This window comes from Neovison vison, chromosome 1 (genome assembly GCF_020171115.1).
Source record: "Neovison vison isolate M4711 chromosome 1, ASM_NN_V1, whole genome shotgun sequence".
NCBI lineage: Eukaryota > Metazoa > Chordata > Mammalia > Carnivora > Mustelidae > Neogale > Neogale vison.
The window spans coordinates 66,102,031-66,122,903 of NC_058091.1; the positions used below are offsets into that span (position 1 = coordinate 66,102,031).

At 36.6% G+C, this 20,873-nt stretch overlaps 1 protein-coding gene across 3 annotated transcripts in view; it reads left to right on the top strand.

Moving 5' to 3' along the window:
* The window catches only part of AHI1 (Abelson helper integration site 1), a 216,487-nt gene that overhangs the window by 21,714 nt on the left and 173,900 nt on the right, over positions 1-20,873 (top strand). For 2 of the 3 annotated variants that reach the window (XM_044248265.1, XM_044248284.1), the window contains 6 exons: positions 3,891-4,110; positions 5,442-5,634; positions 9,180-9,275; positions 14,854-15,039; positions 16,177-16,329; positions 18,522-18,654. In XM_044248265.1, the coding sequence (XP_044104200.1) occupies positions 3,891-4,110; positions 5,442-5,634; positions 9,180-9,275; positions 14,854-15,039; positions 16,177-16,329; positions 18,522-18,654 (981 nt within the window). The remainder of the gene's footprint in view (positions 1-3,890; positions 4,111-5,441; positions 5,635-9,179; positions 9,276-14,853; positions 15,040-16,176; positions 16,330-18,521; positions 18,655-20,873) is intronic. The other variant, XM_044248275.1, reaches the window with a different exon arrangement.

Consider the following 20,873-nt stretch of genomic DNA (forward strand, 5'->3'; position numbering starts at 1 on the left):
CTGTCACATTGGTGGTTAGGATTTCAAAATATGAATCTTGTGGGGATACAAGCATTCAGTGTATAAGAGCAATCATTATACAGTAACTTTTTTTTGTCTCTGATAGTTTTCCCTCCAAGTCTACTTGTAATTTGAGTTTGCATAGTATAGTTTTTCCCATCCTCATTTCTCTGGCATTACCACCATACACTGCCAGATGGTGCCAACGTGGTGGAAGGCAGGTAGCCTTTAGACCTGTGCTTAGTCCATGGTCCTCAGGTCTAGATGGAGCTTGCCATTACTGCATCTCTCCCCCACCTCACCCCTCTAGGCTTCTTTGCCTGTGCCTACTTTGCATCGCCCTTACTTGGGACAAATGTCTGTTCATTTCCTTCCTTTTTTGCCTTCACCTCTTTTCTTACCTGACCCTAGAACATGGGAGGGTCTCAGTCCCTAGCCTGTGAGCTCCTTGGGGGCAGACCCTCAGTAAATGTGAAGTGCTCTGCCCCCCTCCCAAAAAGCAAAAAGCCCCCTTCTTGTTTCTAGTCTTTCTGTGGATTTATATTTCTTATTTCACTGTTTTGTGTATGTATTATACACTGTTTTGTGTATGATCCACCTGTCTTATATTTCTTTTTCTCCTTGTCTTCTTTTGAGTTATTTATTTAAAAATTTTTCTTCTTTTATTAACTTAATTATACATATTTTTACAGTTTTGTATTTTTTTTTCCTCAGGAACATTGAGTTTATTTTATTTTTTTTTTAAAGATTTTATTTATTTATTTGTCAGAGACAGAGGGAGAGAGCAAGTGAGCACAGGCAGACAGAGAGGCAGGCAGAGTCAGAGGGAGAAGCAGGCTCCCTGCCTAGCAAGGAGCCCGATGTGGGACTCAATCCCAGGACCCTGGGACCATGACCTGAGCCGAAGGCAGCTGCTTAACCAACTGAGCCACCCTCTTGACTTATTATAGTCTAATACAAATTAACTCCCTAACAAAATATGCTCCCCCAGCACTGCTAGAGCATTAGGATAGTTTAATTCCATCCGAACTTTGTCACGTGCTTTTTCTGTATCTCCATCTTTCCTGTCTCAGGTTTCTTACTATGCATTTTAATTCTGCATGTATTTTAAACTTCATAGCTATTTTAGTGATCATTTTGTACAGCTGATATTAATTTATTTTCATTCCAAAATTTACTTTTTCCTTAATGAATTTTCATTTTTCCATTTTTCATTTGCTTGAAGAGCTCAATTTAGTATTTCTCCTGGTACAGGCCTGCTAATCCCCTTAGGTTTTGTCATGTTAAAATGCCTTTACTTTCATTTCTATCTGTATTTGCTAGCATAGAATTTTAGGTTGTAGGTTGGTTTTCTTTAGTACTTTGGAGAAATCATTCAGTTTTCTCTTGGCTTCCATCATTTCTCTTTCTAGCACTTATGTCCCATTAGTGGAAATGTGACTTTTTTTTTCATCTGACTCATCTTTAGATTTTCTTTTTGTCTTTGATGTCAGTATTTTATCACATTATGCCTAAATATGCTTCGTTCGAATTTACCCTGCTTAGAATTTTTTAGTTGATATCACTTATTAATTGTGGAGAATTCAATTATTCAAATTTTTTTTAGAATATGGCTTCTTCGTTATTCCTTCCTCTTTTTCTAAATTATAAATTCACATTTATTTTTTTAAGTATGTCTAGTTGTTTATGATTTTTCTTTATATTCTTTAAAAAAAAATTTTCCGTTATGCTTAAGTTTGGGTATTGATACTGCTCTTTTTTCTGTTTCACTAATCATGTCTTTCTTTCTGTCCAACATGATATTAATGGGTATGTGGATATAATAGAGGATATATATCCTCTATCTTATTGAGTTCTTAATTTCAAATGCTGTGTTGTTTTGTTTTGTTTTTTAAAGTAGGCTCCATGCTTAGCATGGAACCTAGTGCAGGGCTTGAACTCTTAACCCTGAGATCAAGACCTGAGCTGGGATCAAGAACCAGACATTAACTGAGCCACCCAGGCACCCCTCAGATGCTATATTTTTCCTTTCCAGAATGTCTGTTGGGTTGTTGCTGGGTTTTGTTTGTTTGTTTGTTTGTTTTTTTCAAGATTTTATTTATTTATTTGAGAGAGAGAGTGAGAAAGAACATGAGAGGGAGAGGTCAGAGAGAGAAGCAGACTCCCTGCAGAGCTGGGAGCCCTATGCGGGACTTGATCCCAGGACTCCAGGATCATTACCTGAGCGGAAGGCAGGTAGTTTAACCAACTGAGCCACACAGGCGCCCAATCTGTTGGGTTTTTTAATGGATTCCGGTTCTCTGTTGAAAGTTTCCATTTTAACCCATTTTTTCCTTTATTTTCTTGAACATATTTATAATCATAGTTATCTCAAGTCCTTGTGTGCTAACTCCAGAATGGATCATCTGTGGGTCAGCTTCTATTTTCTCTCTTTTCTCCTGGTTGTTGGTCTTGTAGTCTTGCCTCTTTTATATGTAGTAACTTTTTATTATATGCTGGATGTTGTGTGTAGAATGCTAGAGGCTACAGATGATTTTATCTTCTACTAGAAAAGGTTTCCTCTTTACTCTCTTAGGCAGATAGGGTGAAGAAACTGATTTTAATCCATCAGGAATTGGGCTATGTCAGGGTTAGATTGTAGTTTTGATTAAAACTGTATCTTCAATTTGCCCCATTTCTAAGATGTGGCATTGTAGGAGTTTTGAACTGAGAATCTGGCAGGTATTTGTCTCTTCAGCCTCAAAGATTCAGTTTTGGCCTTCTGAGGTTTTCAGCCTGCTCCTTTAGCCTTCTGTCCCATTTAGCTTCAAAATTTGGCAGCTATCTTGAAGGGGAGACTGACCATGTGTTTAAGGCTCCTCAGGTCTACAGTTTTGTCACTCTGGCCCCATGTGAATGCCAGAATCTCTGCTGGTTTCTCTGTCCTCCAGTAGGGGTCTTCTGCCAGGGCCATGCCTGGATTCTCAACTTCTAGTTGTGCCCAGAATTAGTAAGTGACCCCAGGTGAAAAGCAGCTATAGGTGGAAAATGACTATGCCCTCTAGGGCTTTATTTTGCCCGTTTTGTTTCAGGCCCCTCCCCCTGGTGGGTCATCATCTCCTAGTACTCAAGCCTGAGAGATTTCACTACTACTTTAGTCTATCACATAGCCTCAGAATTCAGTTTTGTGGGGGAAAATTAGCTATGTGTTTGAGGCTCCTCAGATCTCTAATGTGACTGCTTTAGCCCCATCAGCCACTTACCACTAAAAGTTTTGTGGGTACTCTTTCTCCCAGTGGTGACCTTTTGTGGGGGCCAAACCCTGATCCTCAGCCCACACCCTGAAACAGTAAATGTCCCCAGAGACTAAAATAGCTACTGTCCATCAGCTTACCACTGAATGAGTCTCCCTTTCTGGAATTTTAGCCCATCTGCTGTACATTGTTTCCGTACTGTTCTGATGCCTTTACCAGTAAGGTTTTTGTACTTCATTTGGCTTTTTCAAGTTGTTGTTACGAGAAACATTGACCTGCTACATCCTACTACATCCAACCCAGAAGTAGAAATTACACTTACAGATTAATTGAGTATTATATATTCCACTACATAAAATCACTTTTTGTCTTTTGTTCTTACTATTTTATTTTTATGTTCTTGGTCCTTGTTAGGGAAAAAAAAAGAAAGATTCCTCATCCTATTTTGAGGCATTAGTAAATGTAATATTTTACTCTCATAATGTAATCTGCTCTTGTCTGGCTTTTTCTTTTTTTTTCCTTTGAAGTTACTTTGTTAACAAAGACAAATAATCATGGATTGTAAAGATTGGCTTATATTTAAATTCAGTGTATATTGTTAAATATGTTGTTGTGGGAAAAATTGATTAAAATGTTGATTTTCTTCCATGCATGTAGTTTCAGATGATAATGAAGACACTGATGGTGATGGTGTTCATGAAGTAACAAGCCGAGATAGTCCAGTTTATCCCAAATGTTTGCTTGATGATGATCTTGTCCTGGGAGTTTACATTCACCGCACTGATCGACTTAAGTCCGATTATATGATTTCCCACCCAATGGTAAAAATTCATGTGATTGATGAGAATACTGGTCAATATGTCAAGAAAGCTGATAGGTAATTTTTTTAATTGTACAGCCAACCCTAGAGATTGAAACTGTCTACAGTAGAAGTCCTCTTTTCTACCACTGAAAGTCAGTGGAAGGGTGCCTGGGTGGCTCAGTTGTTAAGTGTCTGCCTTAGGCTAAGGTAATGATCCCAGGGTCTTGCTTCTCCCTCTCCCACTTCCCCTGCTTTTATTCCCTCTCTCACTGTCTCTCTCTCAATCAAATAAATTTTAAAAATCTTAAAAAAAAACAAAATTCAATGGAAATAGAGCTAAGGATTTGTATTAGAGAATAATTTACTGGTCGTAGGTGTTTTTAGATCATTGATACTGATCAGTACGTTTTCTAGAAGAAATAGAGAACATTTCTTAATTCATTGATTGATTTTAAGTGGAGGTGAGTTGAGAGAGCTTCTCCCTAACTTAATGACTAATTTATGGCATTGAACTTGCAGTATAAATCATTGCATGTTGCACTGTACATGCTTTAATTGTCTAACTTAATGTTTTTCTTTTGAAGTTAATATGTTACTTGGGCCTCATATAAAGTCAGTAAATCTTGACTTTTAATTTTTTCCTAATATTATATAGCTAATATGTGCTTGAAGCTTATAAATAAAAAGCACCGTAAAATAATTGATTATACTAGGGGCGCCTGGGTGGCTCAGTGGGTTAAAGCCTCTGCCTTCGGCTCAGGTCATGATCCCAGGGTCCTGGGATCAAGCCCCACGTCAGGCTCTCTGTTCAGCCTACTTCCCTTCCTCTCTCTGCCTGCCTGCCTCTCTGCCTACTTGTGACCTCTCTCTGTCAAATAAATAAATAAAATCTTTAAAAATAATAATAATAATAATAATTGGTTATACTAGAATTCAAAAGTCATTTGGTTGGAAAAATGACAGTGATGAGGACCATGAAGATTATCAGTTATTCAGTTATCTTAGAGCATACAAAAAAAAAAAAAAAAAAGACACACCTCAAAGAGTTTGCAATCCTGTTGTGCTCATTTTCTTATTTAAATGTAGTATACTATTTTATTACAAACTTATTTAAGATTCTGAAGAGCCTAGCTCTGTCACACTCTCACTTTATGTTTCTGTAATAAGATAACTGTCAAACCAATCGATAGTGTATAGATTCAAGATGGTAGTAGGGTACTGCCATTTCTAAGTGTCATAAATTTGTAATTTTATCAATGTGGATAGTCAAAATAATTTTTCATTGTATATCATGACTATATTCATTATTTCTTCACCTTGATCACTATATTTTTCTCACCTCAAAATTATCATAAAGAATCATGTTAATGGAAGCATCTTTTTTTTTTTTTTTTTTGGGGGGACAGTGAACGGCCTGTTTCATCTCACTATGAAAAAGAAAATGTGGATTACATTCTTCCTATTATGACCCAGCCATATGATTTTAAACAGTTAAAATCAAGAATTCCAGAGTGGGAAGAACAAATTATATTTAATGAAAACTTTCCCTATTTGCTTCGAGATTTTGATGAGAGTCCTAAAGTCATCTTGTTTTTTGAGGTATGAGTTGAATAGAGCAATTTAAACTAAATTTTGTTTAATACTTTAATAGCATAAATGTAAGCTATTGTTTTTACTTGTTTAGTAATGCAAGAAAGTTCTGTGCAGATTTAATCCCTAAGATTTAGTGTTTGTAATAAGCTGTGGAGATATAATATGCTATAATAGTATATGTGCTGAGCATTTACCAGTGTAAATAGTTAGCCATGTAATTCACTTGGAATTATTTAATTCTGACAGTAATGACATGACTATAAACTGAAGTGATGAATCTAATCTATATCTATACAATCCTCCATTGTTGGGGCACCTGGGTGGCTCAGTGGGTTAAAGCCTCTGCTTTCGGCTCAGGTCATGATCCCAGGGTCCTGGGATTGAGCCCCGCATCGGGCTCCCTGCTCGGCAGGGAGCCTGCTTCCTCCTCTCTCTCTCTGCCTGCCTCTCTGCCTACTTGTGATCTCTGTCAAATGAATAAATAAAATCTTTAAAAAAAAAACAACAACAACAATCCTCCATTGTTAACCCATTTTACAAACTGTAAAGTCATTAAACAGTATTGGACTCCCTAAGAGTTTGTACACAACCAAGGGAAAGAAAGATGAACACACACAGACCACTTGACTAATAAAATATAATATATAACCAAGATGAAGTAGAACTTCCTAGATGTGGAGGGTGAATAGAGGGTCGGGGCTGTCAGGGAAGGCTTTATGAAATAGATGGCCTTTGGTGTGATAGCAGTCAGTTAAGCATCTGCCTTCAGCTCAGGTCATGATCTCCAGGTCCTGGGATTGAGCCCCATGAGCTTCATGGGGGAGTCTGCTTCTCCTCCCTCCTCTCCCCACCCCCCACCTCTCCCCCTGCTTGTGTTGTCTCTGTATCTTGCTCTCTTTCTTAAATGAATAAAATTTTTTTAAAAAATGAGATATATGGCCTTTGAGCTGACTTGTTATTCTAACTTTTTTTTATGCAAACGAAATTAGTGTTCAGAGTATAAAGTTCTTTACCCAAAGTTACTCCAGTTTAAGTGTAGGTAATTTGTGTTTCAAGATGGTTTGAATCTAAAGTATATGTTTTTTTCTCTACTTCGTGTCATCTCTCTATAAGCAAAAGGAAGTAGAGAAAACCTCTCTTTCAGTTTAAGCAAGATGGGGAGTTGGAACAGCAGGGCATGAACATCGCCAATGACTGATTTGGTGTAATTACTGTTTTTTGATCTTTAACTTTCAGATGATTTGTGTATGTTTGTTATATGAATATTCCACCATTTACATCTGTGATTATGTTGTCTGATTTATACAAAGCTGTGATTTTTTTAAAGAGTACTATAACTTGGGGGCGCCTGGGTGGCTCAGTGGGTTAAAGCCTCTGCCTTTGGCTCAGGTCATGATCTCAGGGTTCTGGGATCGAGCTCTACATCGGGCTCTCTCTGCTCAGCAGGGAGCCTGCTTCTCCATCTCTCTCTGCCTGCCTCTCTGCCAATTTGTGATCTCTGTCTGTCAAATAAATAAATAAAATCTTTAAAAAAAAAAAGTAATAACTTGTATGTCAAGGAACTTTTTCTTTGTCATAGAAATTTGTCCTTGGTTATAATGTTCCTTCACATTCAATTTAGTAATTTAGTAAAATAAATTTAAGGAAGATTGTTGGATTTTGACATTTTTGGTTTCTTCTTAAGGTTTTTGGGGGTTTTGTTTTATTTTGTTTTAGTTTCAGGAGTAGACTTTAGTGATTTATCACTTACATATCATACCCAGTGCTCATCCCAACAAGAGCTCTCCTTAATCCCCACCACCCATTTAGTCCACACCTTCACCCACATCCCCTCCAGCAACCCTCAGTTTGTTCTCTATAGTTAAGAGTCTCTTAGGGTTTGCCTCCCTCTCTTTTTATCTTATTTCTCCTTACCTTTCCCTATGTTCATCTTTTTTGTTTCTTAAATTGCGCATGAATGAAATCATATGGTATTTATCTTCCTCTGACTTATTTCACTTAGCAGTAATACACTCTAGTTTCATCCATGTTGTTGCAAAAGGCAGTTTTATTCCTTTTGATGGATCAGTAATATTCCATTGTATTTGTGTGTGTGTGTGTGTGTGTGTGTGTGTGTGTGTGTTTGTATATACACACACACATACCCCACAGCTTCTTTATCCATTCATCAGTCAGTGAACACTATGGGCTCTTTCCATAGTTTGGCTATTGTTGATAGTGCTGCTATAAATATTGGGGTGCATGTGCCCTTTAGAATAAGTATTTTTGTATTCTTTGGATAAATACCTGGTAGTGCAATTGCTGCGTTATAGGGTAGCTCTGTTTTTAACTTTTTAAGGAACTTCCATACTGTTTTCCAGAGTAGCAATTGCTTCTCAAATTTTAACATAATGTGTTTTTGTCTACAAAACTACTTTTGATTTCAGCTTTTTAGAGTTTATTAAGAAAAACTTGATACCTATCAGAAGTCTTAAAAATCATTTTTCTACTTTTCAGCATTACTACTGTTAATAGTCAAAATTTTAGGAAAACAAATCTCTTGAATCAGGAAGAGGTTTGGTTATGTAAATAATAGGTATTATTAAGTTTATGGTATTTATAATACTAAAGTATATTAGGCAGACATTAACATGATGAAATACTTATGTATGTATTGACTTGAAATATTTACTGCATGGTATATAAAAATAGTTTGCAAAATAGTATTGGATTTATAGTAACATGCATATACTTAGCAATGTACAGAAAAGGGTTTACGTGTATAAACCAGATGTTAATTTTGATCATCTATGCATCTAGATTACAAGTTTTTTTTACTTTGTTATATATTTTTCTTGTATTATGAGTGTTTTTTCCCTGAGCTTCTATTGTATTCAAAAACAGATATAAGTGTATGAAGAAGAGGGATGAATGGAGTCCTTATTATTTTTTAAGCTATCTATAAAGATTTGTTATCTTAGCTAAGCTTTTGAGAAGCACCAGTTAAGTTCAAAGTGATAGTCTATGACAGGTAATTAGAATACAGAGAAGTCTGTGGCAGCTTCGTTCCAAATTCCATGAGTTCCATCTAGGCAGGATGGAGATAATGAAAGAAATCCTCTTGAGATGCCTAATGACAGCATCTATCCAAAGAGAAAATCCCCAACTTCAGGAAGGTGTTGTAAGGAAGGACCCAGAGATAAGATCATGAGTTTGTTAGTCATTTGAATTCTGCACTCAAACATGAAAAAATAAAAGATTAAAGCTTAAGAATTCTGTGACTGGAATATTTGTGCCTAGACTATATTTGAGTTGATTAATACTTGATCTTTGAAGTGAATTAAATCTTAATAAATGATTTATTAATAGAAAGTAAACTGGTCAGAAAGTACACTCTCACTAACAGGATGAGTTAATGTACATCTGAATGAAATAAATGCTTTTCTTTCCTGTGAAGAAAACACCTTTTAAGTGTACAACTTACTATTTAAATTTCAATAATATGTTACTAGAAAATATTAAATTTTAGGTAGGTTAGTATTCTGTAAAGTAATTTTTATACTTGTTTACAGATTCTTGATTTCTTAAGCGTGGATGAAATTAGGAATAATTCTGAAGTTCAAAACCAAGAATGTGGCTTTCGGAAAATTGCCTGGGCATTTCTCAAGGTATGTTTTTCACCCATTTTAAATGCTTTAAAAATCCTCTTCAGATCTGATGGGCTGCATTTTCCTAAGCAGTTTAGTTTCATATAAGGAGTTATTATCTAAGATTTCAGTTGTTAAGAGTTACTAACGCAAGCTAAGGTGATAACTTGGATTCATAAATATCTATTGAGTGTCTAGTGTGTGCCAGATACACTATTTGGTTCTGAGTATGAAGTATTAGAAAAGATACACAACAACCTGCCATCATTAATTCACCTTCAAAGATATTTATTAAACCCTTTCTGTGTACCAGCAATGGTTCAAGTCAGTGGACAAGAAAATAAACTCCTTGACCTTACTGACTTCATATTCTAGCAAGGAAAACAGATATAAAACAATTGCTTATACAGTTTATCAATTATTGCAATTTTTGTAAATACTGTGTGGAGGTCAAGGAAAGATTTCCTAAGGAAAAAAATATTGAACCTGAGTATTAGCTAGATGGTAGCAGTGGGGAAGAGAGAGTTGTGGGTAGATAGAGGGTACCATATTTGCAAAGCCCCTGATGTTGGAAGGAGCAAGATACCCTCAAATAACCAAAAGGCCACTGAGATTGGAGGACAGAAACTGAGGGGGCAAATGGTGGTCTTGATCATGCAAGGTCTCTGAAGCCATTATAGCAAAGGAAGCCATTACAGAATTCTAAAGAACAATGGAAAGCCATTATAAGATTTTAAACAAAATAGTAGAATAGGGCGCCTGGGTGGCTCAGTGGGTTAAGCCTCTGCCTTGGGCTCAGGTTGTGATTTCGGGGTCCTAGGATCGAGTCCTGCATCAGGCCCTCTGCTCAGCAGAGAGATGATCTCTCTGCCTGCCTCTCTGCCTACTTGTGATCTCTGTCAAATAAATAAATAAAATCTTAAAAAAAAAACAGTACAATAATCCAACTTATGTTTTAGAAAGATTACTTTGCTTGGTGGAGGATGAATTAGAGAGGCTGTACATATGTATACTGGAAGATTAAGGTTGAAAATTCTTACAGTAATCTTGGTAGGGAATGATGGTATTTTTAACTAGTGTTTCAGCATAGATGGGAGATGTGATGGGTTGATTTTTACAAAAGGGGAAATGTTAATTTTATAATTCTTTTATCTGGTATCCTTTATTTCTGATTTCAAATATAAATGAGTTATTAAAAAATCCAAGGGGGAGACAAACCATGAGAAACTGTGGACTCTGAGAAACAAACTGAGGGTTTTGAAAGGGGGGTGGTGCGGGGATGGGTGAGCCTGGTGGTGGGTATTAAGGAGGGCATGTATTGCATGGAGCACTGGGTGTGGTGCATAAACAATGAATCTTGGAACACACACATGCACACAAATTAAATTTTTTTAAAAGTCTTGAAATTAACCTATTTTGTACAATTTATAAAACTTTCTATTTGTGTATCCATTCTTTGAACAATATTTATTAAGTGTATTGCCCTCGACCCGCAAGGACGACAAGAAGCCCCAGTTCAGATGTATCTTCTCTTCCCTTATTTCCGCAAGTCTACACACTTATATACGTTTACATGACCAATCAGCGAGCAGGGTACAGGAGGGAGCGAATCAGGCTGTGCACCTAAACGAACAACTTCGCTAGCAACCCATGCTGTTTACTTCCTCTTTGGGCGTTCCGCTTAGTCTCATGCGGCAATCCTAACCTGGCAACTAGCCAGGCGCCATCTTTTAATGGCGGAGGCCGCCCTGGCCAGGGGCCTGCCTCCGACAAAGTGTCTGTGAAGTGCCAAGTACTCTGCTAAATACATAGCATTCATAGATAAATTAGACATTGTTCTTGCCCTCCAGCTCAGTTTCCATATAATCATGTTACTTGCATGATTATGTGCGATAGAGTAGATGCTGTGAAAAAGCAGGTAAGGCACTTAATCCGTATTGGGGGTTAGAGGCTTCAGAAGAAGTGCAGGTGGGGGCACCTGGGTGGTTAAGCTCAGGTCATGATCTCAGGGTCATGAGATCCAACCCTGTGTGGGGATCTGCACTGAGCATGGAGACTGCTTGGGATTATCTCTCCCTCTCCCCCTACCCTGCTTGTGTGCGTGCTCACGCTCGCTCTCTTTCTCTCTCTCTGAAAAGAAATTAAATCTTTAAAAAAAAAAAAAAAAAAGAGTGCAGTCTGACTGCTGAAAGGAAGCCAGATAGGCTGTAGGAGGAAATAAAGTGGACTTTGGAATCCCTTGGTCCAGTATAGCTTCTAAAATTACCCTTTTGTAACCTGTTACAACTTTTCTCTATCCCCTTCATACTGCTTTAGAGGAAAAAAAAAAAAAAACCCAAAAGTTGTTTTCATATAGTAAGTACTGTCATTGTGTGGTCTTATCAGAAAGCACTTTTGTTCCTTTTAAAAATGCTAAGATTTGTGCAGAACTGCAGTAATAATTACAAATTGCACTTGGGAAACAATGTGTTACAGCATTTTTACCTTTAAGTGTGTGTAGATTTTTATTTATCCATTTTATGCCATTGGCAGAAATAGCAAATCAGGAATTCTCCCATCTCTACCCCCTACAAAGTGTGAGTATTCTGTGTACTTCCTCTCCTGTAACACTTCTGTATTGCCTTCATAGATTCTAAGTTGTTCAAAGTCACCGAAGTGACTTCTTTTTGACAAATTCATTGAACATGTTTTAGTCCTTATTTTACCAGATCTCTGCATTTTTATAGCACTCTCTTGAAGCTCTCTCTTCTTTAATTATCACCAGCTCCCAGCGTATTAGTGGCACACCGAAAGTGTTCAGTGAATGTCTGTTGAGAGAATTAACAAATGTATGCATTAGGAAAAATCCACCTTTGGAGGTAGCATGGGGGTGCCTAGGTGGCTCAGTTGGTTAACCATCTGCATTCAGCTCAGGTCAAGATCCTGGGCCCGGCGTCAGGCTCTGCACTCAGCAGTGAGCCTACTTCTTCCTCTCCTTTTGCCTCTCCCCTCTGCTCATGCTTTCTCACTCTCTCTCTCTCATATAAATAAATAAAATATTTTAAAAAGTGGCATGAATTGGGTGCCTGGGTGGCTCAGTGGGTTAAGCCGCTGCCTTCGGCTCAGGTCATGATCTCAGGGTCCTGGGATCAGCCCCGCATCTGGCTCTCTGCTCAGCAGGGGGCCTGCTTCCCTTCCTCTCTCTCTGCCTGCCTCTCTGCCTACTTGTGATCTCTCTCTGTCAAATAAATAAATAAAATTTTTTTTAAAAAAGTGGCATGAATCAAGTTAAAGTTTAAGTGTGTTAATACCTGTACCATTGATTCCAGTAATGTCCTAGATAACTGTAAAGTTACTGTAGTGGTCCAAATACACCCCAATGGGTAGGGTCTGGACCCTACCCAGATATAAATGAGACTTTATCTTAATTCTCAGCTAGAGGCACTTTTCATTCATTTAGCATATATATTTTACTATTATTGTACATTATAAAATAATAAAGCCTTATTTAGCCACATTTTACATTATATAATTGTAACCATGCTGACAGGATCTTGGCTGATTTTAGTCATTGACTCATGCTAAGCATCATACTAGTGTAAACTAGATTGCATGGTGAGTATTAAAACAACCTATAGAAAGTATGATTTAGAAGCTGGGGAATAATATCTCCTTATAATATTAGTCTCTTAAAAGCTTCAGGTAGATAGGAATAGGGTTTATGAAGGAAGTCTCTCGAGGGCTTAATGTTTAATTACCAAACACCTCTATTGAAACTATACTTTATCCCTGTATATCATAACCACCTCTCAGCTTATGACCTCCATTGACTTTACATCCTTCCCTAAAAGGCTAGGGATGAAATGGGCTATACTTTTGCCAGCTCTGTTGATTGATGCCTCATTCCTGAACACACTGCAATCTGTAATTTGTTTCAGCTCTGAAAGTATCTCCAAACAAATCATCAGTGACTTCTGTTTGCCACATTAGTGAGTGAACATTTTTCCTTTATACTTTTATCACACCTGTGTGTGTTTAATACATCATTCTTTTGACCCTTTGTTACCTGGGTTTCCTTGACACCATCTTTTCCTATGTTACCCTATTACCGTTCCTTCAGTTTCCTTCATGGTCTTCCACTTCCTTCTCTAATATCAATCCTACTCATGGTTTCAGCTTTTATCTACTTTTCTTAGACTCTTTTCTTGCCTCCACCTCAGATTTCAGATATTTCAACTTGGACAACCTACAAATATCAGACTCCCCCAATCTGAGCATCCTACCTAAATCCTCTGCTACTTCAGTGGGTAACACTGCCATCAGCCAGTCTCCCACGTTTAGAGCCTTAGAGTTGCACTGTTCATTTTGGTAGCCACAAATCACATGTGGCTAATGAATTCAAATTAAGTAATTAAAATTAAATGTAATTAAAAATTGAGTTCCACCATTGTACTAGTCAAACTTCAAGTGCTCGATAAACCATATGTGACCAGTGTGTCATGTGTTGGGGGTACCACAAGTATAAAAAGTTCGCATCATCACAGAAGATTTTCTTGGACAGCACTGCTTTAGAGTCTTTCCTAAATCTTCCCTTTTTTCCCTTTCCAAGTTGCGTCAGTCAGTAACAGCTACTGAATATATTCTCTGCCCTTAGTCCTTGTTCTCCTAGGCTGCCGCCTTCATGTTCTACCTCAGCTGTCTCCTCCTAACTTGTAGAGGACACAAAGGTTAACATGACATTTTCTACTTAGATTCATAGCCTAGTGAAAGAGGACCTATTTTGAGTGGATGAGATTTTTATTTTTCTTATAAACATCTCTTTATTTAGTTTAAATATAAGTTGTTTTAAGTTTTTTATTGAATAGCCTTTTTTAAGAAGGTAGACTAGAATATTTTTAAATGTGATTAATGTCTGAAATGAGTTTATGTTAATTACTTTTTGAAAATGATTTTGATGTTTTAAAAATTGGAATGTTACCATTAAACATTAAAATGTTACCATTAAAGGGGCACCTGGGTGGCTCAGTTGGTTAAACATCAGACTCCTGATTTCGGCTCAGGTCATGATCTCACAGTGAGATTGAGCCCTAGGTTGAGCTTTGCATTGGGTGTGGAGTCTGCTTAAGATTTTTTCTCTTCACCTCCCCGCGAGACTTGTGCATCTGCAGGTGCACTCTGTCTTCCCTCCCCTCTCCTGTACATGCGCTCTCTCAAAAAAAATTTTAAAAACTGTTCATTAAAAATACTGATACTGAATAAATAGAAAATGTCTTTTTGTGTTTAAATACTATGCATTTTATCACTGTTATTTCAAATAGAGGTATCTTGATTACCTCCTTTGTGCCAAGTAACATTTGACACAGTAATGTAAATGCTTTACCAACAGCCTGAACTTGCACAGGCCAGGCACCTATCAGAAAAATATTTAAAAAGTAATTTGGGTTACCTTTTTTCGAAGTGATCTGGAATTGTGTTTAACCAACTGTGTCAGTGTTCTTTGCTTTGTATATCTAAGGAATTTCAGCAAATGAGTTTTTTAAATGAGTTTTTGACTATGTACTCTTGCTTACTGGACATATTTTTAGTGAAAATAACATTTTACTGGAATTCTTATTTTAAGCTTCTCGGAGCCAATGGAAATATAAACATCAATTCAAAACTTCGTTTGCAGCTGTATTACCCACCTAGTAAGCATCGATCCCAATTAAACATTGTTGAGGTTTTTGAATGGTGGTCAAAATATCCAAGGAATCATTATCCATCAACATTATACGTAACCGTAAGAGGATTGAAAGCTCCAGAATGTGTAAGTTAATAATAGCACATAGAAATATATGTTCTCTGTTGTTGAAATTAAATGGTGACGTTTTTTATTTCTAAAAAGATAAGACCTCTAAAATTATTTTATTAGATTTCTAGAATATAAAGGTACTTTAAATAATTATGTATTAAGACTATGCTAGCTAATATATAAAAGATACTTAATGAATATTAAGTCCTAAATGTAAGTTTCAGTGTGAGGAGAATTTTTAAAAAGTAATACTGTTTTTTTAAAAATGAAAGGTAAAAGAATGATGTAAAGTAGGTGTTGACAAATATTTTCTGTAAAGCCCAAGAGTAGTTAATATTTTAGGCCTTGTAGGCCATACAGGTTTTGTTACAACTACTCAGCTTTACCTTTATAGTGAGAAAGTAGCTACATAGACATATGTAACCAGTGTTAAACAGATGGGTATGGATGTGTTCCAATAAAACTTTATTGGCAAAGACAACAAGCTGCATTTGGCCCAGGCATTTGCAGTATCATGATTTATAGGCACACTTTCCATAATATTATTCAAATAATCGGTAAATAATGTTTCTACTACTGTTTTCCACAGATTAAAACAATGAATGATTCTAGCAAATAATTGGTTCTAAAACAGAACTTTTGTTTTTGTCTTATTTGCAATAAGACATTTCAGGACAGTTGTATGTTCTGTAAGTGATATTATAGAAGTGTGACCACAGGGTTGGTTTACATTAATTTGAATGGAGTTAAATCTCTTTTTAAAGAAAGGAAGATTTAAAAACTTTAGGTCTTTTTGATATCAGTTTTGTGATATTAAAGTGAGGAATACCATAGTATATCAGAGCTGTGATATAACATCTGGTAGGTATTGGTGAAGAGGCAGAAACAAAGAGCTAGAGTTATTAAAATAAAACCATTTCATGTAACTATTGGAGTTCTGGTTTTTTCCTCCCAACTTTCAGGACTTTTTGGGTATAGAACCAAGCACTTTTCATCTTATTCAGAATAGTGTACATAAAAGTAGAATGTTTTTCTGGGTTACATTTTGAAAACATTTCCACGTTGTTTCAATATTTAAAAGACCCTAGATGCTAGAAAAGAAAAAAGGGTTAATTTGATGTTTATATTTTCTCATCTTCTATACACATTCAGATAAAGCCATCTTACCGTTCTGTGGTGGCTGTCCAGGAGGAGAAAGGTAAACCAGTGTATTGTGAAGGACACCATGAGGCTGGTTCAGTAGATGCAGAACCTGGACTAGAAGATTCCAAAGAAGTAGTGAAGTGGAAACGACTACCTGGGCAGGTGAAATACTTGATTATTCTCAATTCATTTAGAGCTGCCTATATTTATTTTAAAAGCTCTGAGGGCAATTAGCTTACTACTGGAAACTCTCAGATTATCCTTGCTTTTAACCAGAGTCTTGTCTTTCCATTAATTTACTTGATAATAATAGGGTATATATCGTGTGCATAAAAGCACTATCATAAGTTCTTTGTTTAAGGACTTAGGTTAGTTTTATCTGTTAGCTGGAGCTGCCAGAAGGAAATAACCACGGATGGGGTAGCTTAAATAACCAAGCTTACTCCTTCATAGTTCTGGAGGCTGAAGTCCCAAGGTTAAAGGTTGTCAGAGTTGGTTTACTCAGAGGCCTTTCTCCTTAGCTGGCAGATGACTACCATCTTGATCCTCTTCAAGGTCTTTTCTCTCTGCATTTAGATCCCTGGTGTTTCTTCCTCTTACGAGGACAGCAAGTCTTTTTTTTTTTTTTTTTTAAGATTTATTTATTTATTTGTCAGAGAGAGAGCTTGAGTGCATACACAAGCAGGGGGAGTGGCAAGCAGCCAGAGAAGTAGACTCCCTGCTGAGTGAGGAGCCTAAAAAGCAGTCTCTTAACTGACTGAGCCATCCAGGCGTCCCAGGGACAACAAGTCTTACTAGATTAGGACTCCACCCTAATAAAAAAGCTCTTTAAAAATTTTTATCTCCAAATACTGCTACATTCTGAGGTACTGGAATTAGAGCTTCAGCATACAAATTTTGGGGGACACAATTCAATCCATAACAGCAATTAAAAAAAGATTTTTTTGATGTTTTAAGAGGTAAATCTTTTAATGAGTTTTCTTAGTAAAATGGATTTTATTAAAAAAAAAGATCATTTTAATAGATTCATGAGATTTTTTTACAGTCCCCAGCTTCTTCACAGTGAATCACATTTTGATGGATTATATATGTATATTTTTCTACCATAGGTTGAGGATTATTTAAGCTTTTATTAATGGTTATCATATTTTGCAGTAGCAAGAAGCATTGCTGATACAGTTATGCAAATCTATTACTTAGTTCCACAAAGAGTAGAGTGGTTCATTTTGTACATCTGAGCCATTGCCAAATGCAGTTTATCCAAAATCTTAATGTATCCAAACATTCAGGATGCTGTGACTAATACATGAAAAGACATTTGCAAGGAAGTGTACCACATTCATTGCATCTAGTAAAGGACCAATATGTGTTTAATTGAATTTTCAAGATAATAAACCTAGGAACTAAGGATCACTGAAGTTTGGAAGAGGTGTAATTAGGATAAATAAAAGTAGTATTTTCTACAGTAGATATTATACATGGAAAGTTTTGGCTTCATTTGATAATAGGAAATGAAAACATAAAAATTATGAAATTTTAATAAAATTAGTGAATGAGAAACCAACAGGAGGTGATTACTTTGAAAATACCTTTCAGAAGGTAGCCACAAATGATGGTTATTTTAAGAGAGAAAAAGAGAGAGAAAATGAGCATTCATACATCCCACGCTTAAGCTAGGCCTTTAGGGGCAGTTATGGTCTCTGAAGAAGTTTATGGCTCAGCAAAAATCACGAAAATCGCTGTCATGGAATAAGGATGTTACGACGTTTTGTGATAAGATGTTTTGTGTGTGTGGCAATACATATACATATCATTGTGTATGTGTGTGTGTGTGTGTATGCATGCAAATGTGCACACAATAGTGACAGCTTTAGAGTACCAGATAATGAATTTTCTTTCTTTCTTTCTTTCTTTTTTTTAAAGATTTTATTTATTTATTTGACACAGAGAGAGAGAGACAGCTAGAGAGGGAACACAAGCAGGGGAATCGGAAGAGGGAGAAGCAGGCAGGGAGCTCGATGCGGGGTTCGATACCAGGACCCTGGGATCATGATCTGAGCCAAAGGCAGAGGCTTAATGACCGAGCCACATAGGCACCCCAATTACAAATTTTTGGTGAATTAAGTACTAGTTAGAAGTGGAGTATAAAGTGACTTTATTTTATGGAGACCTGATCTCATTAGGAAATAAAATAATTTACTATAGTTTTCCATCCATTTTGTTTACTTTCTTTCCTCTTTCTCTGCATCACAGTCAAGGGGCTTAAAAATAAAGCTCTACCACTGCAGTAACTTAACAACTAGCCTTCAAATTTTAATGCTTCTTAATTTATTTTTTTAAATGTATGTTTTTAGGCTTGCCGTATCCCAAATAAGCACCTCTTCTCACTAAATACAGGAGAACGAGGATGTTTTCGTCTTGTTTTCTCTCATAATGGAAGAATATTAGCAGCGGCCTGTGCCAGCCGAGATGGATATCCAATTATCTGTGAGTAATAATTCTATCTATTTAATGGGATCGAAGTCTATCTGGAAGACATTTGTTTTTTTAAAATTCATTGAAATATTAATTTGAGTAACCCCCAGTTTTTTAATAATTATTTCACAGCTTTCTATAAAATATATGTTCAGTAGTAGAATGAGAATAATCAAATGAAGGGTGGTAAGTTTATTTGTGAAACATGCAAGAGGATTTTTGTAAGCATTTTCTTATCTTAAATATGGAAATTTAGAAACATGAAGGGATTAATAAATCCCATGAGGAATTCTAGCCCATGTGGTCAGTTGATAGAAGTGATAATTTAAAGTACCTACAGGAGTACCTAGAGAACGATTTCTCAGTAGTAGGGAAGGCAGCAGAGAGACCAAAAACCCACTTTCAAATTGCCTTTAAAAAATACAGAAAACCATGTTAAAAAGGAAAATTTCTGTAGCTTTATGTGAGCATTCTCCACTCTTCTAAAGTGAGAGACATTAAATACTTCCCTAATTTCTTGTGTAATAATGAAAACCAGCTTCCTCAGCAGGAAGTTGCCTGCCCCTTGTGGGCATCTGCCCTAAGTACTAGGCGGTATTAAATTTCCCTCAGCCTCACACAGTTTATTTCAGATGATTTATTCTTTTCAGCAAGGACTCATAATTGGCTTGGCTAGCATTTATTAAATAAATACTCCTCCTCATGAAATAATGTTAGCTTTAAAAAACAAAATTACTTGTGTAGTTTGATTATGACTGTGCTATTTTAAAAATTCACCAAAACCAATGCATGGAGGAAAAAAGATTCTTAGAATATCTACTCCAGAGAATTAGTAGTGATTTCTTTTTTGGGTAGTGAAAGAGTTATTTTCATTCTGATTTATATTTTAGCATTTCCATGATAAATATGTGTTACTTTATTCTTAAATCTTATTCAGAATGCTATATGAATTTAGACATACTTATTGCTTAAGTCTCCAAAGCACAGAAGAATTTTTGTCTTTAGTCTCAATTGTTTGGTTATGATATGTCTACTTAGAATTTGTTTAGCTTGTTGGATATGTAGATTACTGTTTTTCACAAAATGAGTAAGTTTTTAGTGTTTATTTCTTCAAATTGTTCTTCTCCTTTCTATTTTTTCTTTTCTGAGACTCTCATCATCTCATTGTTGATACACCTGGTGGTGTCCCACAAGTCCCTGTAGCTTTATTCATTTTTCTTCATTCTTTTTCCTTCTGTTCCTCAGACTGCATAATCTCAGATGACCTGTCTTCAAGTTGTTTCTTCTGCCAGCTCAGATCTGTTAGTGAACCTCTTTAGTGAATTGTTTATTTCCGTTATTCTACTTTTCAACTCTAGAATTTTTTTGTCTTTTTTAATAATTTCTATCTCTTTATTGATACTGTTATTTTAACCAGAAATTATTCTCACACCTTAATTCTTTAGACATGGTTTTCTTTTTATCTTTGAACATATTTATAAGAGTGAATTTAAATAAATTTTTTGTCTGGAACGATGTCTTGGCTTCTTCATGGACAGTTTCTGTGGACTGCCTTGTTTCCTGTGGGTGGCTCTACTGGACTGTTTTGGTTTTTTCTTGTCTCCATATTACATGTGTGGCAGGTCTGGAAATCAGATTCCTCACCTTCCCCTCCTCTGCACCCACCCGCCCAGGATTTGTTGTTGCTGAAGTCTCTGCTCACTTAGCTTGATGGTCAGCTATGGTAGAGATTTTTAAATGCTTTGAGTGAGTAGACTGCCCAGCCTTTACCAAGCGTGTGTGTGTGTGTGTGTGTTGGGATGCATTCTTAACACTTCACTGCAGGCAATTGCAGCTCTGCCTTACTTCACTTTCAGGTAAGTCAGAGGGAGAAAGCACCTCTGGTCTTTTTGTTCACATACACATGTCCTGCTGGGTTCCCAGGAATTTGTTGCATCTTTTCAAAGTCCTCTGTGAACATCTCATTCCCAGCTTTTTCCTTTTACATTTTTTTGCTCAGCCTCTCCTTGGCCACTCTCCTTAGCTTCAGTTGACATCACTGCCTCAGCCAGCTGTGCCACTGATTATTTCAGCATGCACCCTGGGGTTAGGGCTTTTCACACAGAGCAGGCTCTGAGCCAAGCCAAGGAAAGCCAAGCCCTGGGAATGGAGCTTTTTAGTAGTAAGTATGGGAGTGGGGCTTTGCGGGGAGCTTCTTATATTTTCTGGCCCATCCCATGGCTATTAGGCTG